At 43.0% G+C, this 26,802-nt stretch overlaps 2 protein-coding genes, 1 non-coding gene and 1 pseudogene across 4 annotated transcripts in view; 2 read left to right on the top strand and 2 right to left on the bottom strand.

Moving 5' to 3' along the window:
• The window catches only part of CEP57L1 (centrosomal protein 57 like 1), a 34,982-nt gene extending 19,928 nt beyond the window's left edge, over nt 1-15,054 (bottom strand). Inside the window, exon 1 of the mRNA XM_061623570.1 lies at nt 14,982-15,054. The gene's annotated coding sequence lies outside the window, so the exon portion shown is untranslated. The remainder of the gene's footprint in view (nt 1-14,981) is intronic.
• On the bottom strand, nt 7,387-7,505 carry LOC133384691 (5S ribosomal RNA). The gene has a single exon (XR_009762644.1). It is a non-coding gene; the product is annotated as a 5S ribosomal RNA (ribosomal RNA).
• Nucleotides 15,055-15,248: 194 nt separating the features above from the next.
• The window catches only part of SESN1 (sestrin 1), a 67,919-nt gene continuing 56,365 nt past the window's right edge, over nt 15,249-26,802 (top strand). The window contains exon 1 of one of the 2 annotated variants that reach the window (XM_061623562.1): nt 15,249-16,375. In XM_061623562.1, coding sequence (XP_061479546.1) covers nt 16,088-16,375 — 288 coding nt within the window. In that variant the 5' untranslated portion in view covers nt 15,249-16,087. The remainder of the gene's footprint in view (nt 16,376-26,802) is intronic. The other variant, XM_061623561.1, reaches the window with a different exon arrangement.
• LOC133384638 (5S ribosomal RNA) lies at nt 18,562-18,678 on the top strand (annotated as a pseudogene).

Here is a 26,802-nt window from a genome sequence, read left to right as displayed (position 1 = left end):
AGATCTGTCTCAAAAGAGTTATGACTCATTGTCCAGTTGGGAAAGTTATTGAACAACTGTGGCTCACAGAGTATCGCCAGAAAGAACAGAGCTGGAATTAAAGCTGCTGTTTATAGTATTCAAATATCTTGTTTTAGAGTAGTTTAGATGGGGTTACACTCCCCTTGAAGGAACAGGTTCGTAGCTTGGGGGTTCTTTTCGATCCATTCCTGTCTCTTGAGGCTCAGGTAGCCTCGGTGGCACGGAATGTGTTCTACCACCTTCGGTTGGTAGCCCAGCTACGTCCCTATCTGGACAGCGACGACCTCGCCTCAGTTGTGCGTGCTCTGGTAACCTCTAGATTGGATTACTGCAATGCGCTCTACGTGGGGCTGCCTTTGAAAACAGTCCGGAAACTACAGCTAGTGCAAAACGCAGCAGCCAGACTGTTGACGAGGACCAGATGGTCCGCACATATAACACCTGTTCTGGCGCGTTTACACTGGCTACCTATCTGTTTCCAGGCCAAATTCAAAGTGCTAGTTTTGACTTATAAAGCCTTACACGGTGCGGGACCACAATACATAATGGAACGCCTCTCCCGATATGAACCTACCCATTCACTACATTCAACATCAAAGGCCCTCCTCTGAGTTCCGACTCACAGAGAGGCTCGGAGGGTTGTAACAAGATCTAGGGCCTTTTAAGTGGTGGCCCCCGAACTATGGAATAGTCTGCCTGACGAGGTGCGCCTGGCGCCTACACTTCTATCCTTTCAGCACCAGGTTAAAACCTTTTTATTTTCCCAGGCATTTTAATATATTTTATTGCTGTTAATATATACCAGGCTGTTAAATGCTTAAAATGTATGTTTTTAGTGTCCTATTGTTATTTTATTGTATTTATTGTATTGTATTTACTCTATGCTGTGCACCGCCCAGAGAGCCTCTGGCTTTGGGCGGTATAAAAATCGAATAAATAAATAAAATAGGACTACTTTTTTTTTTAAAAAAAAGCAAGGTTTGAGAACTGCAACAGCGCCCTGCATTTCAGGCGAACAATTATATCAATCCTCTGAGGTGGTTTACTGTGGTGTGCACATTTGTCAGCATATGTTTGTCCACATTTCAACCTTCAGTGTTATGAATCATTCACAGTTTGACCTCTTTCCAAAATAAATTCATGCTAATAGCTACAATATGGGTAGCAATATTGAGAAACTCTCTGCTCTTCTGGCTGTTGTCCTGGAACAAATATGACTAGCAAGAGACAGTTTAGAAAGACCAGTTTTGAACATGAACATTTTTTTCCTTGTTGTTTCCCATTCAGACTTAAGAAAACAGTTGGCTAAACATCTGCACATACTATTTTGATGGTTTCTTTGAAAATTCCTCCTGCTAGGATGATTCTATTGGAAACAAATAGTGTATTCTTGTGTTGTTCTCCATTCTCACTGCCCCAAGCTTTGCAAAAACAAAAAACTTCCATTTGTGAAATTAAATCAACTCAAGTGCTTGTTTTCCACAAACACTGAATTATGTCAACACAATTTTATATTAACCACAATCATCCTGTTGAGAGCTCATCTGTCTGCTTAGACAAGCAGTTGATTTTTGACATCAGTATGGGGAAGCAGGAATGAAGTAAGCATTTTCCTGCACTTTGCTTAGGGATATATTAAGTTCTTAAATGTAACCATCTTACACTCCTGGGATCTCAGTCTTCTGAATCAAGACTAAAGAGTTTGCCTGTGCTGATGAATAGTCACCCAGTTTCAAGAAATATATTTGTTCTCAAATTGCTTTATTTATGTTTTAAAAAATTACTCCATTTCCCTTCCTTGTGGAGATGCTCAAAGCAATTTATTACCGTCAGACATTCCAAACACAGTTAAAACAATAATTAAAATAAAATAAGCATCCCAACAATAACTACAAACAGCATAAGGGGAGGGACTTTAAAGCAAACCAATATAATTAACAGGTTAAACAGCAACAGCTATTTTGTTGAAATAGAAAAGTTTTCAAGTGCTAGTGGAATAGCAGTAAAGAGGATAACTTAAGTTGTTGGGGCAGAGACTCTGAGAAAAGACCATCTCATGCATGCCACCAACTTTACCTCATGGTATGCACAAGAGAGCTGTGCCTGTGTTAGGACAGGAAGATTCACATGAGAGGAGATGTAAAAATAGCCTTCTGGGTCAGACCAAAGGCTCATCTAGTCCAGCATCCTGTTCTCACAGTGGCTTACCAGATGCCTATGGGAAGTCTGCAAGCAAGACATGAGTACAATAGCACTCTTCCCCATTCATGTTCCCCAGCAACTGGCATTCAAAGGCATACCACATCAGACACTGGAGATGATAATGGGTAGCAGCTACTGACAGCCTTATCATCATGAATTTATCTAAACCCCTTTGAAAGCCATCCAGGTTGGCTGCCTTTACCACATACTGTGGTAGCGAATTTCATTGCTCAACAATACACTTTGTGAAGATGCACTTCTTTTTGTCTGTCATGAACCTTGCAATGGTCACCTAAGAAGCTTGGCCCTGAACTGTTTAAGATTTTACAGGTAATGATCTGCACCTTGAGTTGAACCTAGAAACAAACCACTAGGCAATGCAGTTGATACAGTATTGGAGTCACATAATCCAACTATTTGCACCTGGTCAAAATTTTGGCTGGTATAGCACAGTGGGGAGGAAAGCCTGGCTCGGAGTCCAGAGTCTGTGAGTTCAAATCCCCGCTCATGTCTCCTGGGTGTCAAGGCCCAGCTAAAGATCATCCCCACAGTGAGTGGCTCAGAGGTTACATGCCCTGCCACCTGTGCAGCTGCGGGCAAGCTGCATAGTCCCAAGGAGCCCAGTTGCCCCCCAGCTGGCAGTTGCCGACAAGGAAGGGGCTGGCTTGTGCAGCTGTGGCAAGCTGAGCAGGCCCTAGCCAGCTGGGGAGGACTAGCCTCAGAGGGAGGCAGTGGTAAACCCCCTCTGAATGCTGCTTACCCTGAAAACCCTATTCATAGGATAGACATAAGTTGGGATCGACTTGAAGGCAGTCCATTCCATTCATTGTAGCAACTGAAGTAGTTGTTTTCAAGGGAATGACCATGGTAATCCAGTTGCAGTTAGCTAATTCATGTAGCACCATGGCTAAATCCAACTGTCACACTATCTAAAACCGGTCAAAAGCACTCCCGAACACAGCCAACACCTGGGCATATAATAGCACCAGATCCAGAAGCACTCCCAAGCTACAAACCTGATCTTGCAGGAGAGTGCAACCCCATCCAAAACAGGCTAAATTCCTACCACTGGAGCAGTAGATCTCCTGACCAGTGTCACTTCTGCTTTCTTTCTTTGTTTGCCTTCACCCAGCTGACTCCAGACAACAATTCATAAACTCCAGAATGAGATGGTAATGAAAATGTATTATCGCTACTATTTTAGATTATCTGCTTTTTGAGCAAGGATGGAAAATCTGTGGCCCTACAGAGCCACTGTGGTGTAGTGGTTAAGGTGTTGGACTATGACCTGGGAGACCAGGGTTCGAATCTCCACATAGCCATGAAGCTCACTGGGTGACCTTGGGCCAGTCACTGCCTCTCAGCCTCATGAAAACCCTATTCACAGGGTCGCCATAAGTCGGAATCGACTTGAAGGCAGTACATTTTTTATTTTTTACAGATGTTGGATTACAGCTCCCATAATTCCAGAACACTGGCCATGGTGGCTGGGGCTGATGGGAGTTCAACAATATCTGGAGGGCCACAGATACCCCAACCTTGCTTTAGGGTACAGTCAGAAGTACAAGGTGAGTTTTAAGAAGAGAAGAATGTGAAGATATATTTCAGATGAGGACAAAACCTCATCTCCTTGTCTCCTAGTGTCACACTACAGAGGCAATTTCTTCCTAATTTCAGTCACTTAAACTTCTCTAATAGAAGTTGAAAGAAACATCCATTTATTGGAGAGATAATAAAGCAGCTGGGCAAAGGAATACAGTTCAAGTATGGGGAAAATCTGTGGTCCCAGACACGGTTGAAACTACTGTGATGAGCAAGAGGCCATTTTGCCTCTGAGGTTTTATGGACTAGACCCTGTTCTTTGCCATAAATCCAATGGCATTTGATTCTAAGCAAGAATATGAAAGTGATTTTTAAAGGAGAAATTAACAGGCTAAGGCAGGGGTTTGTGTGGCCTGTGGGAGTGCATGTACCCACAGAGGCCTTCCCTGGCACCCACAGGTCCCACTTCCCACCTCTTCCCCACTGAAATTAGGTTTGAAAAAAGCATTCTGTTGTTGCCAATAGAATACAGTGTAGTCGTGATGTGTGTGTGATGCCAACAACAATTTCTCCTATCCTATGCAAATATGTTCATGGTCCCAAAAAGGATTAAGTGTTATATCCAACCAAGACATGCTTAAGAGCAGGCTCATTAGAAATTAGTGTACTTAAGTGTCCATTGATTCAGTAGGTCTGTTCCAAGTGTGTTCCAATGGGTCTGTTCCTAAGGCTTGCAACATTAGGGCTGTATCCAATGATACCCATTTACCTGGGAATAAGCCCTACTGAGCTCAGAATTATTCACTTTTGAGTAGACATATATAGGACTACACTGTAATCCTATAACCAAATAAAAATGCCTAAATCCATTGGAAACAAGTTTTAGGTGTGCTTAACTCTGTTTAGGGTCAAACTGCATACATTTAATTACTGACACACTATCTAATTTTAAATATGCGCATATTCCTTCCTAACATTACTTCTCAAGGAAAATCCGAAGCAAAACAAGTCATAAAATAGTTTGTCAGAAAGGACAATATACCCTATCATCCAGTCTTTCCCTGGTCATTCTAGCAAATCTCTTGTGATTATACTTCTTCAAGTTACTAACAACTCAATTACAGAGCAAGTGGCCAAATGCTTGAACTTGGCTATTCATATTAGACCATTAATGATTGTCTGACAGTCTCCAAACCAACTGTGTGTTGTTTGGTTTTTTGAAAAAAAAGTAAGTTTTACTTCACTTATTCATATATATTCCATTTATATATTTTTAAATGAGGTTGTAATATCTGTTTTTATGTGATGATTCAATGGTCTGTTGACTGTAATAAAATTTGATTCGATAAAATTTGATTTAGTTTGTCATAACAAGAATTAAGTATCCAAATGCTTGCTTACCAGGAATGCCTGACTCTAAGCAGAAGAGCTAAAATCAACAGGTTGGAAAATGGGAGTATCAGGAAAGATTGCGGCCCTGTCCCTTTCTTTTAGCAGGGAGCCTCCAGTGTATCCTGTTCTGCAAATGGAAGCAATGCTTCCATTTCAAAGGGGCAAGTATTGATCCAACCTATAGATTTTGTTTTGTTCCGTTTGCAATAAATTTGAAATAGATGTACAGATAATCACCTCAGCATTTCCTGAAAAGTACAGTCATTATAGATAAAATGTACTTAATATGAAAGAAAATCATTTCTTTTAAATACATATGCTATTAACATTTGTTGCAGCCAATCCGCTACACTAAGAAAACCACTTATAAACTAAAAACGTACCAAAGAGAAATCGTACTAATTTTGTTCAGATTTAATCATTTTATTTGATGTTGGCAGGCTGGCTACTAGCCTATAAACCTGAGAGACGCTGCATCCCAACATGGCCTATATGATCTTTAAAATCGCTTTAGTTGGGTTCAGTTTGCAAAGAGGCTCTACTTGAGATCCGAGAGGAAAAGTAGCTCAAAAGAGTTAAGTTTGTTATGTTAACTGAGAGGATGTTACCAGTCATACACACAGGACATGGCCTTTGGCGATCCAGACAATCCAATCCAAAAGTAATTGTAAAAGTTTGGCCCTCAAGACAGCAGTCCATTGTTCAAATCTGTATCTTATCCAGCTAGCTAAAAAGTAAATATTACCCTGACCATACAATCCATAACAGGTATGGAAATTAAGGAAGGACACCTCCCTGATCCAATCAGTGTTGAATTCTCCTTTGAGGCTTTTGTCCAGAAAGGTATAAAAATTGGACTCCTAGAGCCATTTTCTGCTCTGGTTGCCCAGTTCCACTATGGAATCACCTGCTGAATCACTATGCTGGGTTCTGTCAGTTCCACTCTGCTGAATATCATTCTATCTGAAGTGACCTGCTGAATCACTTTGCCGGCCAGAACCTAGGGGTCTGAGTCCCCGGCTTTTCCTTCAGTATATCTGGACCTCTACCTGCTGCTGAAACAGAGGTCTCTGTCTACTGAAGGTGCTTCAAAAGCCCTTTCCAGGGCTCCACTTCTTTTCTTGGTTTCCCCTGGACCTTTAAGAATATAAGAAGAGCCTGCTGGATCAGGCCAGTGGCCCATCTAGTCCAGCATCCTGTTCTCACAGTGGCCAACCAGGTGCCTGGGGGAAGCCCGCAAGCAGGACCCGAGTGCAAGAACACTCTCCCCTCATGAGGCTTCCGGCAACTGGTTTTCAGAAGCATGCTGCCTCTGACTAGGGTGGCAGAGCACAGCCATCATGGCTAGTAGCCATTGATAGCCCTGTCCTCCATGAATTGGTCTAATCTTCTTTTAAAGCCATCCAAGCTGGTGGCCATTACTGCATCTTGTGGGAGCAAATTCCATAGTTTGACTATGCCCTGAGTAAAGAAGTACTTCCTTTTGTCTGTCCTGAATCTTCCAACATTCAGCTTCTTTGAATGTCCACGAGTTCTAGTATTATGAGAGAGGGAGAAGAACTTTTCTCTATCAACTTTCTCAATGCCATGCATAATTTTATACACTTCTATCATGTCTCCTCTGACCCGCCTTTTCTCTAAACTAAAAAGCCCCAAATGCTGCAACCTTTCCTTGTAAGGGAGTCGCTCCATCCCCTTGATCATTCTGGTTGCCCTCTTCTGAACCTTTTCCAACTGTATAATATCCTTTTTGAGATGAGACGACCAGAACTGTACACAGTATTCCAAATGCGGCCGCACCATAGATTTATACAATGGCATTTGCTAGCCAAATCAGAGATCCAAGAAGCCATTTCAGAGTCTGCCACTGGAGGTCTTTTTCCTTCAAATTGTAGCCTCCGTATCTTCTCCCTCTGCCTATCTTTGGCTGTGTATGTGACTGTTTCAGAGGCCATACTCTGGTCCTCCCTGCCTAGTCTGCAAAGTGACTGCCTAGTCTACAAAGTGAAGCCAGAGAGAGAGAAAAGGCAGGCAAGTGAGCCTTCTTCAGTTGTGCTGAACTCAACCACCCCCATCTCTTAAGCCTTGGGTGTTTGTTCCTTTGTGTGTTGTTGTTATATGCCTTCAAGTCGATTACGACTTACGGCGACTCTATGAATCTTTTGGATGTATTCATAGGCTTTTCATGGTAAGAGGTATTCAGAGGAGGTTTACCATTGCCTTTCTCTAAGCCTACGGCACCCGGTATTCCCAGGTGGTCTCCCATCCAAGTACTAACCAGGCCTGACCCTGCTTAGCTTCTGAGATCAGACAAGATCAGGTGTATTCAGGGTAGTATGGCCATAAGCTCCTTTGTGTGGGTATGTGTTAACTTAGTTATTGTTTGGTTACTTCCCTCTCACATATTGGTACTGAGCTATTCCTCATTGATGTCAATAGATATGTATTGTACCGAGCTATTCCCCTTTGAGGTATTAACTGTACATATTTTGATTCTGTGTGTGTATGCTCAATAAATATCTCCATGTTTAAGACTTGTGTGAGTGTAAGTTACTGGATAAATCCACCGAGATGTACTACTGCCAATATCTAAAGATCTTAATTCATGAGACTTCTAGAATGTGTGAGCAATGATGCATCCCTGTTTTATGCCTGATCCGACTCTGAATGGATCGCTCTGAAAGCCATTGTTATCCAAAATTGTCGCTGTCACATTGTCATGAAGGAGTTGCAAGATATTCACAAATTTATCAGGTAATCCAATTTTCAGAAGGATGGTCTGGAGAGCAGTTTGATTCACAGTATCAAAGGCCTTAGTCAGATTGATAAACACCATATATAAAAGTCAGTTTTGCTCCTGGCATTTTTCTTGAAGCTGTTGTGCAGTGAAGATCATGTCCACTGTCCCCCTGGAAGTGCAGAAATCATTTTGGGATTCAGGGAGGATATCTTCTGAGATAGGTAGGAGGCAATTTGCAAGGATCCTTGCAAGGATTTTCCTGCGGTAGCAGTAGGAGAGATGCCTCGATAGTTCCCACAATCTGTTCTATCACCCTTCTTTAAAAGAGTGATAACTATGGTGTTCCTAAAGTCTTCAGGGATCTCCTCCCTCATCCAGATCTTTTTGATGAGCTTATGAAGTTGTTGTGTAAGTTCAGGCCCACCTTCTTTAAAGACTCAGCAGGAATCCCATCAGGTCCACTAGCTTTGTTATTCTTCATTTGATTAATGGCTTTACTGGCTTCATCCAAATTAGAGGATGCTGCAAGCTCATCTCTAGTTTGTTGTTGCTGAATTTGCGAGAAGACCTCACCAGCCACAACAGAGTTACGATTAAGGAGGTTGTGGTAATGCTCTTTCCAACGCAGTGTAACAGATTCTTTATCCTTAAGAAATTTGGTACCATCCATTGAACGTAAGGGATTTGTACCATAATTTGTTGGTCCATAGATGGCCTTTGTGGCATTAAAAAAGCTCTGTATATCATGAGCATCTGCAAAATGCTGCATTTCTTGAGCTTTCTTTATCCACCAAGGCATTCTTAAGGAACAGCTGCAGCACAAGGGGACTGAAGAAGACCTGCCCTGGCAGTGAGTATCTGGCATCTGGGTGCTGGCTACTAGCTCCTTTGGGCTGCTGTCTGTCCAGACAGCTGAAGTCCCTGGTAAGTGCTGCAAGGACTGGGACCCCCTGCCTGGCCCTTGCTCCAGAGAGAGGCTGCAGTTAATCTCGCAGCCCCTTGCAACAGCTGCTGGCTGGGCCAGGAGGTATAAAAGCCCAGTTGCCCTTGGGGAACCCCTTAGGGAGTCCCGAGGGTGAGGACACTACCCCCTTCTATTACTTTTTCTTGTTTTGTATTTCTTAATTTGTTTTCTGTTAAACCAGTCTAGAGGAGATTGGTGGTGGGGAGGGCGTGTGGTGCATGTGTAGTTCCTGCACAGGGTGGGAGCCTGTACAGTGAACTGAATGAGAGGAGAAAGTCACCAGATGCCGTCAGAGTGAGAGTCTGTAACTGGCAGAAGGCTGGCCCTCCCTGGGTGTGAGACAGGAGGGGGAGTAGATGGGCCCTGTGTGAAAAAGTTTGAATGGGTATAACTGTTCCCAATTCTCGCAGAGGCCTTCTGAGATAATTGGCTCCGGCAGGCTTTGTTGGTGAGCTTGTGTTGGGTCCATATCAGCTGTTTAGGAGGAGTCTTAGTACGGAGGAACATGGGTGATGCCACCCCAATTTCAGTGATCATGGGTAGAAGGAAATATAGCCATGGGGATGTGGTGAATTACCGTAGAAGACGAGGGCAAGGCTATCTATGCCTTGTTCCTTGCTGCCACTCCTCTCACGGATGGGTTCCTTGTTGCTCATCTGCTGTGCCCATTGGCCTGTGTGTGTTGTTGTTAATGCCAGATCGGTACATACTAAGACCACTCTCATCCATGACTTGATTGTGGATGAAGGTGCCGATTTGGTGTGTATTACCGAGACCTGGGTGGGTGAGCTTGGAGGGGTTGATCTGACCCAACTTTGCCCACCTGGATACTTGCTGCAGCACCAGCACAGGCTGCAGGGATGGGGGGGAGGGGGAGAAGTTGCTGTGGTCTACAGAACTTCCATCTCTGTCACCAGGAAACCACTCTGTCTTGGAGCTGGCTGTGAGGGCCTGCACCTGGTGTTGGGCCGAGGAGACAGCAAACTAGGGTTGCTGCTGGTGTACCATCCACCTTGCTGCCCGGCAGCTTCTCTGACCGAGCTGGTGGAGGTCGTCTCGGCTGTGGCATTGGAGCAGCCCAGAACAATAGTGCTGGGTGATTTCAATGTCCATGCAGAGGCTGCCTCTGGTGTTCCGGCTCAGGACTTCATGGCCTCCATGATGACCATGCAGCTGTTTCAACTTGTTACTGGCCCAACACATAGGGTACGGCACACCCTCGACTTGGTTTTTGCTCCAGATGAAGGGAGGGGTGGTCTGGAGATAGGGGGTGTGGTTGTCACCCCATTGTCATGGTCCGATCACTTCCTGGTGAAGTTTAGACTTATGGCTCTGATCCTTCCCTGCAGGAGTGGTGGACAGATTAAGATGGTCCACCCCCGGAGACAAATGGAATCCACTGGATTCCTGATGCCCTAGGGGAGTTCCCAGTAGATAGAGCAGGTGACCCTGTTGAAGCCCTTGTCACGCTGTGAAACAGCGAAGCACATTGGGCTCCCGACATGGTTGCCCCCGAGCGCCCTCTCCAGCACTGTTGAGCCTGGCTTGCACCTTGGTATACCAGTGAGCTAAGGGCAATGAAACAGGCTGGACGACGGCTAGAGTGCAAGTGGAGAAAGACATCCTGTGAGGCTGATCAGGCACGAATAAAACATCATAACCGTGCCTACTGTGTGGCGATGAGGGCGGCAAAGAAGGCCCACTTCTCTGCCTCTATCACATCCTCAAGTAGCTGTCCAGTTGAGCTTTTCCGTATTGTCAGGGGTCTGTTGACATCAACTCCAGGAAATGGAATCTTAGACCCTTCGGAGGTCCACTGTGAATTGTTTGCAAGGCACTTTCAGGGTAAAGTTGCTTGCCTCCGTAGCAGTCTTGATGCCCCATCTACATATACTGTAGCCCCCAATGAGGTGTCCAGTGCAACGTCTGCTGCAATTTCTTGGGAACAGTTTTAGTTGATGCGGCCTGATGACGTAGACAAGGTGCTTGCGATGATGCGGCCAGCAACGTGTCTTCTCGACCCTTGCCCTTCTTGGCTTATTAAAGCTTGCCGAGGGGGTCTCACCGAGTGGATCCAGGGTGTGGTCAATGCATCATTGCGGGAGGAAGTGGCTCCAACTGTCTTGAAAGAGGCGGTGATTCGACCACTCCTGAAAAAGCCCAGCCTGGACCCATTGGTTTGTGACAACTACCGACCGGTTGCAAATACCCCCTTTTTAGGGAAGGTGATTGAGAGGGTTGTGGCGCAGTAACTGGGTTCAGGCCTGGTTATGGGACTGAATCGGCCTTGGTCGCCCTGATGGATGACCTTTATCAGGAGAAGGACCGGGAGAGTGCGACCCTGTTATTCTTACTTGATCTCTCAGCAGCTTTTGATACCATTGACCATGGTATCCTTCTGGGGTGACTTGGTGAGATGGGTACTGGAGGCACTGTTTTACAGTGGTTCCGATCCTATCTCCAGGGTCATTCTCAGACTGTCTTTCGGCCCCCTGGCAGCTGTGCTGTGGGGTGCTGCAGGGTACCATCTTGTCCCCCATGCTGTTTAACATCTATATGAAGCCCTTGGGCAGTCATCAGGAGCTTTGGGGCGAGTTGTCAGCAGTATGCTGATGATACCCAGCTCTATTTCTCCATAACATCTGAATCAGGAGAGGCCATGTGCAAACCCTGGACCGCTGCCTGTACTCGGTGGTGGGCTGGATGAGGACCAATAAACTGAGTCTGAATCCTAGCAAGACGGAGGCGCTGTGCGTTGGTGGTTCCCGACTTTGGATAATTGGTCAGTTGTTTGCTTTGGATGGGGTCGTACTCCCTCTGAAAGAGCAGGTCCGTAGTCTGGGGGTGCTCCTGGATCCATCTTTGTCGCTAGAGGCCCAGGTGACCTCAGTGGCTAGGAGTGCCTTTTACCAGCTTTGTCTGGTGTGACAGCTGCAGCCATTTCTGGACAGGGATAGCCTGACTACTCTTGTCCACACACTGGTAACCTCTAGGCTGGATTACTGTAATGCACTCTATGTGGGGCTGTCCTTGCGGTTGGTCTGGAAGCTGCAGCTGGTGCAAAATGCGGCGGCGAGACTGCTCACTGGAGCAGAGTATCGCCAACATGTCACCCCGCTACTGAAAGAATTGCACTGGCTGCCTATTTGCTACCGGGCCAAGTAAAAGGTTCTAGTTTTGGTGTGCAAAGCCCTATACAGCTCAGGACCAGGATACCTGAAAGACCGTCTTATCCCTTACATACCCAGTCGATCACTGCGCTCTGCAGGTGAGGGCCTCCTGCAGATACCATCTTATCAGGAGGTTTGTTCTGTACAATATAGGAAATGGTCCTTTAGTGTGGCAGCATCTACCCTGTGGAATTCCCTCCCTTTGAATATTAGGCAGGCGCCCTCTCTGCTATCTTTTCGGTGCCTTTTGAAAACTTTTCTTTTTCAACAAGCCTTTTAAGTTGAGAGCTATCCCAGTCTGTGTCAGTGTCAGAATTACTTAATATGTTTTTTAATAATGTTTTTAACCCTTTTAAAAGAAGTTTTTAAAATGTTTTTAATGTTGTTTTGTCTTAATGTATTCTAGGATTTGTTTTTATGATGTTTTAAAGTGTTTTTAGTGCCTTGTTTGCCACCCTGGGCTCCTGGTGGGAGGTAGGGCGGTATACAAATTAAATAAATAATAAGTTCTCTAGTTCTTTGTTGGACTTCAGCCTTTGCACTGGCATAGATTTTATTTTTAGCAGCGCAATCAATATCGTTCTGCCATATCTGGAAGGCTTTCCTTTTCTTGTCAATGATACAACCTTATTTGTTATCTTCATTGCCATGATTCTACACCTTATTGAGGGAAAACTTCCTTCTGGTGTAGAAATCATATATTGAACAGATGGAAAGCTTTTTTAATCTCAGTAGGCTGAAAGCAAAAAGTAAGGTAATTACAACCTCTGTCATAGAACTTCAATATGCTGATGATAATGTAGTCTCTGCACATTCAGAGAAAGATCTTCAAACTATCCTAAATGTCTTTTCAGAAGCATATGGAAAGCTTGGGTTCTCAGTATTTAAAAAACCAAAGTGCTTCATCAACAGGTATGAACTAGTCCCTCTGTAGCACCATCAATCCAGCTTAATGATGCGACGCTGGAGAAAGTGGATCACTTTTCTTATCTTGGCAGCCATCTCTCTGTAAAAGCTGACATCAACGCTGAAATTCAACATCGTCTGAACTCTGCGAGTGCTGCATTCTCCTGAATGAAGCGTAGAGTGTTCAAGGATTGGAATATTCACAGGGAGACCAAAATGCTTATTTACAGAGTACTACCGACCTTACTGTACGCCTGTGAAAAATGGACCATTTATAAATACCACTCTCAACTTCTTGAAAGATTCCACCAACTCTGCCTCTGGAAAATTCTGCAAATTACTTGGGAAGATAGACAGACTAATGTTAGCATCAACATCAACTTCACTGGACCAGCCATGTTGTTTGAATGGCTGATTACCATCTTCCAAAGCAGCTACTTTACTCCCAACTTAAGGATGGAAAACGGAATATAGACAGTAAAAGAGGTTTAAAGATGTTCTTAAAGGTAATCTAAAAAATGTAACATGAGCATCGAGAACTGGGAAGTTTTGGTCCATGAGCATCCCAATTGGAGGTCGGCTATCATCAAAGGTGCTATGGACTTTGAAGAAGCAAGAGTACAGGGCGAAAGGGACAAATGAGCTAAGCAGAAGGCACGTCAAGCAAATCTTCATCGCAACTGTCTTCCATCTGGAAACTTATATCCTCATTGTGGAAGGCTATGTGGATCTAGGAGTCACTTATGGACCCACTGTTAAAGACCCTATCTTGGAAGACAATCTTACTCGGTCACGAGTGATCGCCAATGTATGATGAGAATGTGTGAATGTGAAACACATGTCTACAGAGGAGTCTTGCTAACACTAGGGAGGGAAAGGAAGTTTAACAAGGAACAAGAATTTCATTAATAGTCTTTTAAAATTATTCAGTAATGCCACAGTAGAATCATTTACATTTGTGATAAGCACACTTAAAAAACAGAAAAACATTAAGATGTATTAGGTGATTGGCAATTCTTGGTTGTTCATTTTGATTTTCCCAAGACTTGATTAACAGTACAGCTCCCTAGTCTAATAGCACAAACCTGTGTACTCAGAAGTGAATCCTACTGTGTTCTATGATACTTAGTCTCACAAAAGGGTGTGTGTACTTGGAAGTAAGCCCCATCAAGCACAGTGGGATTTACTTCAGAGTAAACACACACAGGATTAGAGTGTCAGTATCGTAAATGTAAACTCTTCATGTCAAGAGCTGTTCTGCAATGAAATGTTGTACCATAGAGTATTTTATCTGCATAATTAGAAAGACTCTTGATGGTGTACATTAAGGTGTATATGAAGATGTAGCAGTATCCGCATTAAACAAGTCCTGTGTAAAATAATAAAAGATTATATATATAAATAAATAAAATTATATAAAACTAAGTTTTTTAAACAAGTTATTTAGTGTGATGTTTAAAAATTGCTTTCCTCACTGGAGAACAGGTGGCTAATTAGCTACTGTATTTAATTCATCCAATATGATCCTGTATAAAAAAATTAAAGGTGATCCATAACTACATGGAACTGAACCAGTCCACCACATGAAGGTTTTGTATTTCTTAACATAAAGATAAAAGAATAAGAAGCTAAATATTATTATTGTTGTTATTATTATTATATTTGTTGGTTGCTTTTCTCATCAAGGTGATCGAAAGTGACATATTAACCAGTTAAAAACAAGAACAATAATTTATTTAGTGCTTAAAAACCACTTCATATTAACAAAAAATGGCAAACTAGTGTACAAAGAACAAAATCATATACAGCATAAATACAATAAAATGGATCCAACAATATTACACAATGATCAGCAGCATGCATAGCCAATAACAGCTTTCTGGAAATGTCTGGTTACTAAGTTGCTATATGCCAGTTTGCCATTAAAGTAGCAGGACCTGTCAAAACGATTAGCAACCTAGTGTTGCCGAAAACAGGCACAGAACAATATATATTAAAAAGCGCCACCTTTGCAGCAAAAGAACCCACAAAACCACTACCCTACCTTCGCCGCCTGCAGTCAAAGGCGAAAGGAATGTAAGGAACAGCCACAACTGCTATTTTATATACCCATGTGACCGGATGATACACGCGCTCCGTCCTGTCTACGCGCTTCCTTCTGGGACTTTTAGTTCTGCTTAAATGAAAAAGTCTACAGTTTGGCGGGATTAGAACTATTTGTCCCAGATGCCTCGAGAAAACGTTAGGTTGATTGGTTGTAGCTCAGATGGAATTGGCTGAAGCAGATACCTATCGTGTTGCCTTACAGCAAGCGGCATATGCAGCTTTAAGAGAAGAGGCGGGGTTAGGGGTTGGCAGCCGCCTTCTGGGTGAGGGGTGGCAGTTAGGAACTAAGTAAGGGGAAACAGAGGAAGAGGCTGGCCACCTCAAAATTGGGATGGGTGGGGATCCTTAGGGTAAGCAGACCCGCGCCGGTTTTTCGGCGTTCTCTCCAGTAAACCCTCGAGGCGGGTTCCTGTTAGCCTTTCTCCCTCCCTTCCCTTCTCCGTTATACCGACTGTTCTTCTAATGGGTCGTTTCCTAGTTCTGTTGCCGAAGGGTGAGAGGTAGGTGGGTGGGAGACAAGAAGAGAGCCGAATCTTGTTGGGTTGGGAGTAGGCAAGCGCGGACGAGGACTTTGCTCAGGTTTGTTTCCCCTTGAGGGGGCCTAAGCAGCTCGCTGGGACCCGAAGAAATCGCTGTCTACCACCCGCCGTGAGAAATCGTGGAAACCCCCCACTCTTTCCTCTGTCCTCCCCGAGCAGTTGCAAAGAGAGGAGCGCAACTTTCCTAGTTTTGCCCTGTGCAAGCTCTAGGCGGCCGCTACGGTATGGAAGTCGAGCTAGTCGCAGCCTGACGGAAGCAGCTCTCTAACTCCTCTTGCATTCCGAGAGGGAAAGAGACGCTGGTGCTTCTTGGGGTACAATCATAGTAATGAGGAACGGCAGGTGAGAAGTGAAGGGGAAAGCACCAAACAGACCCTCGGCCAGCCTTTCCTGGAGAGGTTTCTTTAACTCCTCTGAGGATCACAATGAAGACGGCGGCCGCCCCAGACAACTGAAGTCTCGAAAAAGTGCGGAGCATCGGGGCCATCGGGATCTCTTTCTGATAATGGCCGACCGAGAGGGAGAAGTGAGGTGGGATGGGCTGTGCAGCAGGGATGCCAGCGCAAGAGACGGCGCCATGGAAAACATAAGACAAGCAGTCCTGAAGAAAAGCGAGGCGATGTCTCTGGTCAAAGAAAACGCATCTCCTCCGGCGGCGAAAGGGCTCTTGCCGCCCGCTGATAGGGCTCGGGACTGGCTAAACGAAATGCTCGCTCGCCTGCTTATGCTGTCCAAGAGGTGCCCCTTCAAAGACGTGAGAGAGAAGAGCGAGGCCATTCTGATGAGCGTTCAGGTAAACGCCTGGTTTGTATTCTCTCTTTGGCGAACGTGGCACTCCAGCGTCGCGAATGATCTCTCTCGAAGTTCCCAACTCTTTCTACAGTACTTGGAATAAGTTTTGCTGAGTTCTGTAGGCTTCACTTTTGTATGAGCATCCTTGAGATGAAGGTTTTGTGTTTACTTGTCGAGATGGTGATTCAAAGAGCTCAAGCCACATGTGATTTTTCACCTTTCTCCATTGCAACAGCCCTGTGAGGTAGGCTGTGGGTCCAAAGTCACCATGGTTTGAGTAGGGAGGGAGCTTAAACAGGATTTGATCATATGGCCTTCAGCTGTTCCCTCTGACTGTGGCTTGAGGATGCAGGCAGCGTCTGCTCTAGTATAAATAGTGCCCTGGGTGAGAGGTGCTTTGACACACACACACGGTCAACCAGGTGCAGATATCATGTTGGGAGCCCTGCCGCTGCCCCCTACAAGGACCCATGCATGTGTGTACAAAGCTGGGGGGCACATATAAAAACTATTTCATGCATGGATTACATGTGAGAATTCTTGCCTACAGCTCCTCCTTACTCTGGAATCAAGCAGAATGGAAGATGTGGTTCATTTTTTCTTACATGGTGATATGGGAATAGGGATCAGGTTGTGCTGCTCCTGAGTACTTCCTGCAAATTTCAAACCCCTTCTGACAGAGCTTTATTCTGCTTCTTGGAGCTCAGTTTCACAGATTTCCCAGTTCTGGCCTGCTGCTGGCCTTCTCCACTGCTCACTCAGGAAGGATTCCTCTCTTAAGTCCTGGCCTCACATGATTTGTGCCTTTCTCTATGGCTACTGCCACAGAAAATTACTGTTCAGTGGCACCTTGCTTGGAAATCTTATGTGGCGTTCACTAATTCATTCAGTATTTGAACTTCTTCCCTGGTGGTCCTGGAGTTCTTTCTGTGACAAGAACAGGCTGCCTACTCTGCCACAGAATGCTTCCTTAAAACCTCCCCTGTTTGTTCTCTCCTTGCAACATGCTCTATATCGGGGTTACTTGGCCTGGGCCAGTTATTAGCTTGCCTGAGCAACCTTATCTCTGTTGCTGCCCAGGCATAAAGAAAGATTTTGCCTTACCGTGATTGGTTTAGACTCCCTTACAGTTGGGCTGCAGGCCTAGCTCATAAGCAGGCCTCTCCCTTCCAGCCTCCCAAGGATACATTTTATAGCCAGTTTAAGCCTCAAGTTAGCATGTATTCTGCTTCATATACAAGTATGTAAAATATTTACTTCATATGGCTGGGGAGGGGTCCCATTATGTCACAATTACACATTGTGATTCGGTGTCATCTTACACTCCAACGTACAATTTGCTTTTTATGAAAACTTTAAACACTATACTAAGAATTCAGCTGAGCAATGTGGCATGGTCAGGGCAGGGGCCTATGGTACACACAGGAACTGAGTCAGAAGGCTCCTTCCTATGTGGGGGACTGGGGCAAATGGTTGCTTTCCCCCCCCCAGCAGCCCTGCAACTTTGCAGTGTTACCAAGTTGAATGACTTTTGCAGAATTGCAGTATAATAGACCATGATTCTCCCAGCCTTTTCCCCAGCAGTGCCTAGGAAAAGGGCCCAAAGTGAACTATCTCTTATTTTTTGCTTTGGTTTCAGTGCAGTCCTGCTTCAATTTTAGGATCCCAATGAAGTGGGTGGCTTGCAAAGAATGACTCTCATAGAGTTGTAGGCCTATGTTTTTATGTTCAGCACACACACATAATGACTCCTTCTTTGAGCTGTCCTCCCTGAACTTCAACACACCCTCCTTAGGTATCACAAGTTTTAGTTTTAATAATTTTTATAGCTGTTCCTATATTTTGGAACTGATCCACCCATCTGTCAAAATTGGCCTGCAAAGGGTAGGAGAGATGACAATCTGGGCCAGATCCAGTTCTCCACCCCTGCTGTAAAGAGCAGATTGAGTACTAGTGAGAAATAATGCTTCAGACTAACAATGAACTTGCCAAACATGGAGTTTAATATTAATTCAATATGCTCTAAAGGTGTGTGTTTCAATATAAGTCCTGTGCTTCGTTTTTGTCAGTTGATATGGAGGTCATTTTGGGAGATTGGATTATGAAATTATTAACTGTACATCTCTGTCTGACATCTGATTATAATAAATGCTGTTGCCATTTTTTTAGGTCTTTATTAGCTATAAAGTCTATGGCCATACTACCCTGAACACTCCCGATCTCATCTTATCTCGGAAGCTAAGCAGGGTCAGGCCGTTAGTACTTGGATGGGAGACCACCTAGGAATACTGGGTGGCATAGGCTTAGAGGAAGGCAATGGTAAACCACCTCTGAATACCTCTTACCATGAAAATCCTCATAGGGTCGCCATAAGTCATAATCGACTTGAAGGCATATAACAACAATAATTAGCTATGAAAATGATAGCCAGTTTAGAGAAAATTACTTTTGACTGCTGTTTGCTGTCTGTTTAAGATGTGACCCAGTTTATCACTGGTACAAATATGAGGTGAATAAAAGCATTACTATCCTTGATAAATTTGAAGCAACTGATTAATACCGCAAAGCATGTCTGGGTTGCCTAGCATCTAATGCAACTGCAGGCAGGCACAGGATGCTTTTGTTTTACTATTATCTTCTGCTCTGAGAAAAAGCTTCGCAGATATGAAGTAGGAGACCAGCAAAAGTTTTTTTTAAAAGTCCCTTTATGCTGTTTGAATTTCTGCATAACTTTTTAGTAAAAATTAAAGGTATGATGCCTTCATCCTATGGAAGCAAGATAAATTAAGCCTCTTCAGATTGATGACTAACCTATGAGGGATTTGCAGTGAGCTAAGCAGTCTGTACCAGGGCCTGGCTGCTTCAGTCTCCCATTGTCTCCTCTTTTCTTGGTCCATGCCAACATTTGTTAAATTTACGAAGCAAGAAGATTTATCTACCAATGTCATTATTACCATATAGTTTGTCCTTGAGTGCAAGTTATAAATTGTCAGCGTAGGGGGGCCAATTAAGGTTAGGACCATAATGTGGAAGGTCAGAAGGCCTTAGCTCTTTATTTGATCAGAATTGGACTCTAACACCTTCAGTTTGTATGGGTTGGTGAAAGCTCCCATTTGCACCATTGGGAGCTTCCCTTGCAATACAAATTGCAGGTGCAGGGGGCTTAGCCTGCTTACCTCTCGCACTAGGGTTCCAATCTAGATGCTGGCAATTAGTGAAAGAACAAACTTGCACTTAATTATGAATGTCACTTGTACGTTGGCCCTCAGAATCTCAACACTTCAGCATATATCTAATTCAGACCATTTGACTGATTTTTCCTTCCTAATTATGCCCCTATTTCCAGTAGGGGGATAGAATGTTTTCCCTTCGTGACCAGTGCACATCCACACATGGTGGCAACACTTGAACAGGCCATACACATTACAAACCTGATGTTGAGTTGATTCTGAGACTGAAGTTGCACTTTTCAGGGCTACACGCATTAAACTTTATGTGTGTACTCCCTATTACAATGTTACACCAGTGTATGGATGTGGGACAGGTGTGCCTGACTGGTGGGATTAGAAAGTTTAGTTCCTGCACACAGAAGTTCAAGAAGAAAATATAGTTTGATGTGGGCCTCCATGTTCAGCTAACGTGAGCATGCATGATTGCTTGAGAACATACGAAAGGCCCTGCTGGGCAAGACCAAGGTCCACCTAGTCCAGCATTCATAGAAAGAATCCCAGCAATCAGGCATTACTAGGTGGTACAGGGGTAGCCAATATGGTGTCCTTCCTATGCTGTTAGATTACAACTCCTATCTTCTTCAGTCAAATAACCAGTAGTCAGCACTGATGGAGTTTGAGTCCAGCAATGTATAGAAGCAGTACATTCACTACCCTTGCAGGTGGTCCATTGGAAATTAGTCAGTGGTCTACAATTTTTGCCTGGTCTTTCAGGCCATGTCAAAAATCGTAGTCATCCTCTCCCCACCTATCAAGTTCCCCCAATCATTTCAATAGGGAAATGATGGTGCAAAGGAAAGGGTACTAGCTTGGGCCTCTGTCTTGAAGCAGCAGTGTTTGACACTTCCTGAGGGAGAACCAGTGGGGAGTGTGTCTGTTTGGGTGCTGCTGCTCGAAGGGCACCATCACCAACTTCAGGCAGCAACATCTACTCTTCCCTGCTACCCACATTTTCTGCAGTGGTGTAGGGAAGACTGGAGCAGTAGAAGGTGAGGAGGGCGGGGTTGTCAGTTTGGCCCTCCATAGCCAAGGCTCTCTGGGTGCATCAGCCACACTCCTGTCCCTCAACCTCCAGCCTTCCTTCCTCCCAATGTTGGAGCACCACAGAACTGCCTGGACTATACCTGCCCACCTCTGCAACTTCAGAGATGAGAGGAAGACTCATCTCTCATCTCAGGCATCCCATTGGGCAGCACTGCACTTGTCACAATTAGTGTGGCAAGTGGAATTGTTGATGTTTGGGTCCACCAATGATCTGCAATCTATTCTTGGCCTGCTCCAGTCTGACTGATGGAAACCTACAATGCTACAGAATAAATACCCTTGCTGCTATAGTGCTTAAAAGATTACTGGAGAGAATATTTGTAAGGCTCCAATTCTGTACATGGTTTTCTAGGAGTAAGCTCCTTACTACTCAGACACACATAGGATTCCACTTCCAGGGACACTTGTTTCTTAGTAGCAGAAAGGCTTGTGTAGAGGGATGTTTGTAAATTTAAAGTGAGAGCAGAATTTTCCAAGCGTTCTGCCAACTCAAAGCATTGTGCTTAATGTGGTACTTTGCCTCTCCAAATAAACATTCAGGAATATAAAGGAACAGTCAACTATCACTTTCAGTCTGTTTTTATAATGAGTGGTTTCTTGCAGTACCTCAGATGCTGTTTCAAGTCTTGGCTATCTAGTCCTGGCTAAAGATATGTTTTCATTCAAATGAAAGATTTGCTGGTACTTTGAATTCATTCTTATAAATTCCTTTCTTTTTTTTGTTCCGTGCTATAAACATTCTTTTGATTGCATAATAAGTTGGTAGTCTTTTGATTTACTGATTGTAAAACTTTCACAATGGGATCGGAATATGTTCGTTCATATATTATTATAGTTCATTATTTCAATTATAAACTGGTTCTCTAGTTTAAAATACCCGAAGCAGAGAATAAAACAACTTTAAACAAACAAACTAAATGATGAGTCACACATTTTAAGAAAGTCAATACAGTACTAAAGTTATATCTTGGCAAACAGCGTCTCCTCATCCTATAAAGGTTGCTATTATTATCTTTTCAGTAGGCAATTTGTTTTTAAAAAACTTGTAGATTTATGACTTCTGTAAATCTGATGTTTAATCTAGTCTTCCCACGGTATTTTGTTTTGTTTGTACAATACAATTGTTAATATAAAACAATACAAAACAAAAAGAGTGTCAATAGGTGTTACAATATTGTCAGAGTCTTTATTTTCAGATTATATTTAATATGTGGTAGCAAACAACTGCATACAGTGAAAAGCTGGCTATTCTTTAGTACAGCAATAAAATACTTTGCCTTGATACAAGAATATGGACCTAAATCTCAATGGTCATCCATCTTTTTTTAGTTTCATTTCTCAGGAGAGATCCATAATTTGAACATAGTTATATGTTTAAACTGTGATAATTGGGTTCCACTTTGTCTTATATTATAATTTTGATTCCTCACCCCTTCTGTTCTGAAGCACTAGGGCCTATTAGCCAAAAAGCATACCAAACATTTTTAAGGCTGGAACCCTATACTCAGCTCACCAAGGAACTCAATAGGGCTTAATTCTGAATAGACATGTATATGATTGCACTGTAAAATAATATTTATGTCTGATTATAATGATCAGTGAGCATTTAACTGCTAAAGACAAACATTTAAGAGACACTTACGATAGGATTTGATAGGTCTAGGAAAGAATTAATTGTTACAAATATGTACAGGTAGTGCTATAATGTGTGACAACCATTATGTTTCCTTTTAACATAATTCCTGAAGATAGGAGACTAGTAGCTGCAGTTTTTCCTTTTGACTTCTTTCTAAGCATGCTAGGATTTCTAAGCATAAATGCTGGCTGAGGCTGATAGGAGTTGTAGTCCAAAACATGTGGAGAGCACCAGATTGGGCAAGGCTGGTCTATATTGCTGTGTTCTGGAGCTTGGGCTATTTTAGATCATAGGGCTTGTATTACTTATATCTGGCTATCTGGTTGAAATGCTGCCAAATGATAATGAAATATGGTTACACAGCAGTTGACTGTGCTGTGTTAAAAAAAACCAACTTTGTCAATTCTTGTTCTCTTCCTCCTCCCATCGAGTGTGAAGTTTGCATGGAGGATGTCTGCTCCTGGAAGAAAGTAAAAAGCTCTGTGCAATCCGGCTTAAGATGCCTGTTACTTGCCCAAAGGTATGACCTCTATCTTTAAGGGCTGTGCAGTTGCTAGATTATGGAGAAATGCTAGGTCATGCACAACAACTAGATATTCTTCCCATCCCCAAACAGGTAAAGCAACAAATATGCTAATATTGCCACAGCAATTGTGATGACAGAGCTAACTTGGATGCAGGTCTTCATGTTTTTAACTTTAAAGTGCAAAGCTAGGGAATAGTTACGAAACTCATCAAGTGTATATGCTGACCTAATTGGTATACACATTTATTTTGAGCATGCAGTATTGCTGTTCAGTTATCTTCATCTGTGACTTTTCCTAGCTGGGCACGTGTTCTTGTCTCTAGCTTAGCCTAAATTACATGAGATGCATTTAAAAAAAAGGGGGGGTACTTCATTTCAGAGCTTGGAAAAGTTACTTTTTTAAACTACAACTCCCATCAGCCCCAGCCAGCATGGCCACTGGATTCGGCTGATGGGAGTTGTAGTTCAAAAAAGTAACTTTTCCAAGCTCTGCTTCATTTCAATAGAGTTATGAATAGAATTTATGGAAATGGACTGCCTTCAAGTCGATCCCGATTTATGGCTACCCTTTGAATAGGGTTTTCATGGTAAGCGGTATTCAGAGGGGGTTTACCATTGCCTCCCTCTGAGGCTAGACCTTCCCAGTTGGCTAGGGCCTGCTCAGCTTGCCACAGCTGCCCAAGCCAGCCCCTTCCTTGTCTGCAATTGCCAGCTGGGGGGCAACTGGGCTCCTTGGGCCTATGCAGCTTGCCCATGGGTGCACAGGTGGCAGGGCATGTAACACCTGAGCCACTCACTGTGAGGGTGATCTTTAGCTGGCCTTTTACACCCAGGAGACACAAGCGGGGATTTGAACGCACAGACTGTGGACTCCCAGCCAGGCTCTCCTCCCCGCTGTCCTAACATATCTGTATGAACACAAATAATGTATGTACCTGCTTGGGAGCGGGGGAGGGGGGGCGCAGAGTGAGGGAGAGCTAGTCTAAAATATTTCTATTTGCATTTAGAATAACAGCAGTCTGTTGGCTTTGTATTTTCTTTTTTAGTTAATCCAGAACATTGTAGTTCTGCTTGATATATATTGGCTATTGCTTTCATTTGGAAGAAGGGAATGTCTTAACCACAATATTTTGTGGAACATAAAAGTTCATTTTCAGTCTTTGGTTTCAGAGCTGTGAAGTGTTTCTGATCATCTGATGTGAAACCTTGTTTCCACTTCAAGCCAAAAAAAGATTTAGGTTTTGATTGCATTGAGCAAACGTTTTTAAGCCATACACCCAACAGTAACAAATATGAGTCTTCCTTATAAGCTCCTAGCTGTTCGCATGCCAGAAGCAAACTGTGTAATTTTTTTAAAAAAAAAAACATGGGCCTGTTGAATAGGCTATGAACACCAGATGCTGAAACATAAGTAGAGCTAAGCTGGTGTGGAACTGATTAATAGTCTGAATGGGAGACCACTGGGAACCCCATGCAATTATGATAAACATGTTGGCCCATGGACAGGATCTATGCAATGTGATTTCCCCCCCTGGTCCTTTGACAGTGCTGTAGAGACTGTCTCTTGAATATGGAATCTGAGCTGCCAAGCTCAGAGTAGAAGATCATACAAAGGCGAAAGGAAGCCAGGGACAACTCAGTAATGATAAAATTGCCACAGCTTCATTTCTGCTATCATATTATCATCCCTCTTATTTCAAATCTGGTGATTATTAAGATGATGTTTATTGTATGCTTGGGGAACATCCCTTTTTATTTAAAAGTTATTTATAACATTGGTTACACACTCTTCATTATAAAATCCCCAAGTGTCATACAATACAGTAAAGCACAATCAGTATACAGTCAGTCAAACAATAAAGCAGTAAAAATAGACAAGAGCTAAAAGGCTGTTTTCAAAGTGCAGCGACACAGATTCAACCGGAAGCCTGGGTGAATAAGTAGGTCTTCAATTTATGCCGAAAGCTTATAAGACTTGGCACCAACTAGTGATGATGCCATGACCAGAAATTATCCCCTGAACAGTTTGCTTCAAACAGATCTAGCTTCCTGTCGAGATATAGGAAGTTGGCTGTTCTGGATGAGTAAAATGAAATGTAAAGACCCCTCCCCTCCCAGTGCAGCTTTACTATGGCAACAAAAAGCTAACCTAAACATTTTCATATGCTTGTAATAATATTCAGATTTGACGATTCAGGGGAAGATTTCTAGAATTATGGGTAGGAAACCAAAACAAACTAATTGAACTCAAACTAATTTACCTTAAATGGAGGCAGGCCCAGCCAGGGCCTAGAACTAGACATGTGATCTAGACATGCATTAGCACCAGCTGAGGCGAAAAGTCACACCATTTGTGTGTTGAAGGTCTGGACATTTTGGTTTCTGCATGAGTTCTGCTTCCTTCTCCTTCCCCCTCACTTGGGGGCACTGTGACTTCATTATTTTTAACCACATTTTCTGTGTTCATTAGATGTGAGCTGGTGTAGATTTTCTTAACAATATTTGAAGGTGATGTCCATTGCATTTTAAGTTGTAAAACTTGCATAGGAAGAGCTACTGCAATTTAAGTTGCCACTGATGTACAACTAACAGATGTTTAATACACTTAAGACAGACTTTCAGAAAAATCAGATTGGTGTTGGGGTGATGGTTGTCCAAAAGATTCTAGTGGTTTGAAACTGTACACAATAGTGGATACCTTGTAATATGTACACAGTGATTAATAGGAAGATTTGCTCTCATTTTTTCTGGATGGGAAAACTAAAGGTAGCCTTGTGGAAAATAGATCATGAAAATGAAAGGAATATGAAAATACTTCCATATGTACAGTATATTCAGATCAGGTGAAGCAAAAGGCAGTTAGTAGTGATATAATAATATCTCACAAGCCAACTTGTATGGTGTTCGTGACTAGCCTACAGCTATTAGTAGCTGAAGGAAGAAAGCTAAGGTGCGATCTGGGACAATTTGGGGTGAGCAACCAAGAGGTCTAATCTGGAGGTGAGAAATTGAAGATGAAGCCAAGTGTGAAATGACAAAAGAAGAGGGAGCATAATCCAGGACAAATGGATGTCTGTACCCCAAAACACAAGAAAAATGTTATTCAGGGAATAGCTGACTCATGTTACCTGCACTGCACAAACATGTTTTTCAGAACAGAAGCGTACATGTTTTCTCTTATTTTCCCTTATTAATGAATAGCTATTCCCTTGAAGAACAGCTTATAAAAATGCTTTGGAATTGCTTCAGTCAATCTTTATATGCCCATTTGAATCTGTTACCTGTTCAGCCTTGTTCCTGAAGGTTGGCCTAGAAGTGCACATAGCCACTGGGGAAAGCTGGATGGAGATCTTAATATTAAAGAAAGGTGCCTTTACTGGAGTCTGGCAAACCAGGTAGCTGTTCAAGAGAACCTTTTCAACTGGGCACAACTTTTGCCTGCTGAGCAAGAACAGTCAGCATCGTAAAAAGATGAAAACATTATTTTTGTGATCTATTTCTTGATAAGCAAGTTGTTCAGTAGCATGGACCTATTTTCAGTAGTCTACAGATATTTGTAATAGCTTTAATTACATTTTTGAAAGCAATAGTCTTTCAGAGGCATTGCAGGGTTCTAGTTGGCCAATTTCATCCCAGAAAAATGCTGTACTCCAGGGAATTCTGCTTATGTCTCTGTACATTGTTTAGATTAAAAGCTGTTTCAGAACTTGGTGTTGCAGCACAATAGCCTGATATATTATACTGTCATACTTTTACATTGCTATTTTCTGATGCTTAAGCACTAAGAGAAACTGATCTTCATATTTTAAGACAGAATTCATACAGTCATATTAAATATGAAAGTTGCAAAAGGTTGTGCAATCTTTCAACAAGCTTTTTAAATATATTTTCTTACACAGTCCTTTAGTTCCCTAATATATCTTGTCTGAGCTGAGTTTTTCTTCAGAGGTCAACTAAAATACATGGGTAACACAAAATGGAAACAGATTCTA

Source organism: Rhineura floridana, chromosome 4 (genome assembly GCF_030035675.1).
Source record: "Rhineura floridana isolate rRhiFlo1 chromosome 4, rRhiFlo1.hap2, whole genome shotgun sequence".
Lineage (NCBI taxonomy): Eukaryota > Metazoa > Chordata > Lepidosauria > Squamata > Rhineuridae > Rhineura > Rhineura floridana.
The sequence above is the reverse complement of the archived record's forward strand: the minus strand, read 5'-3'. Positions and strand labels throughout refer to the sequence as shown.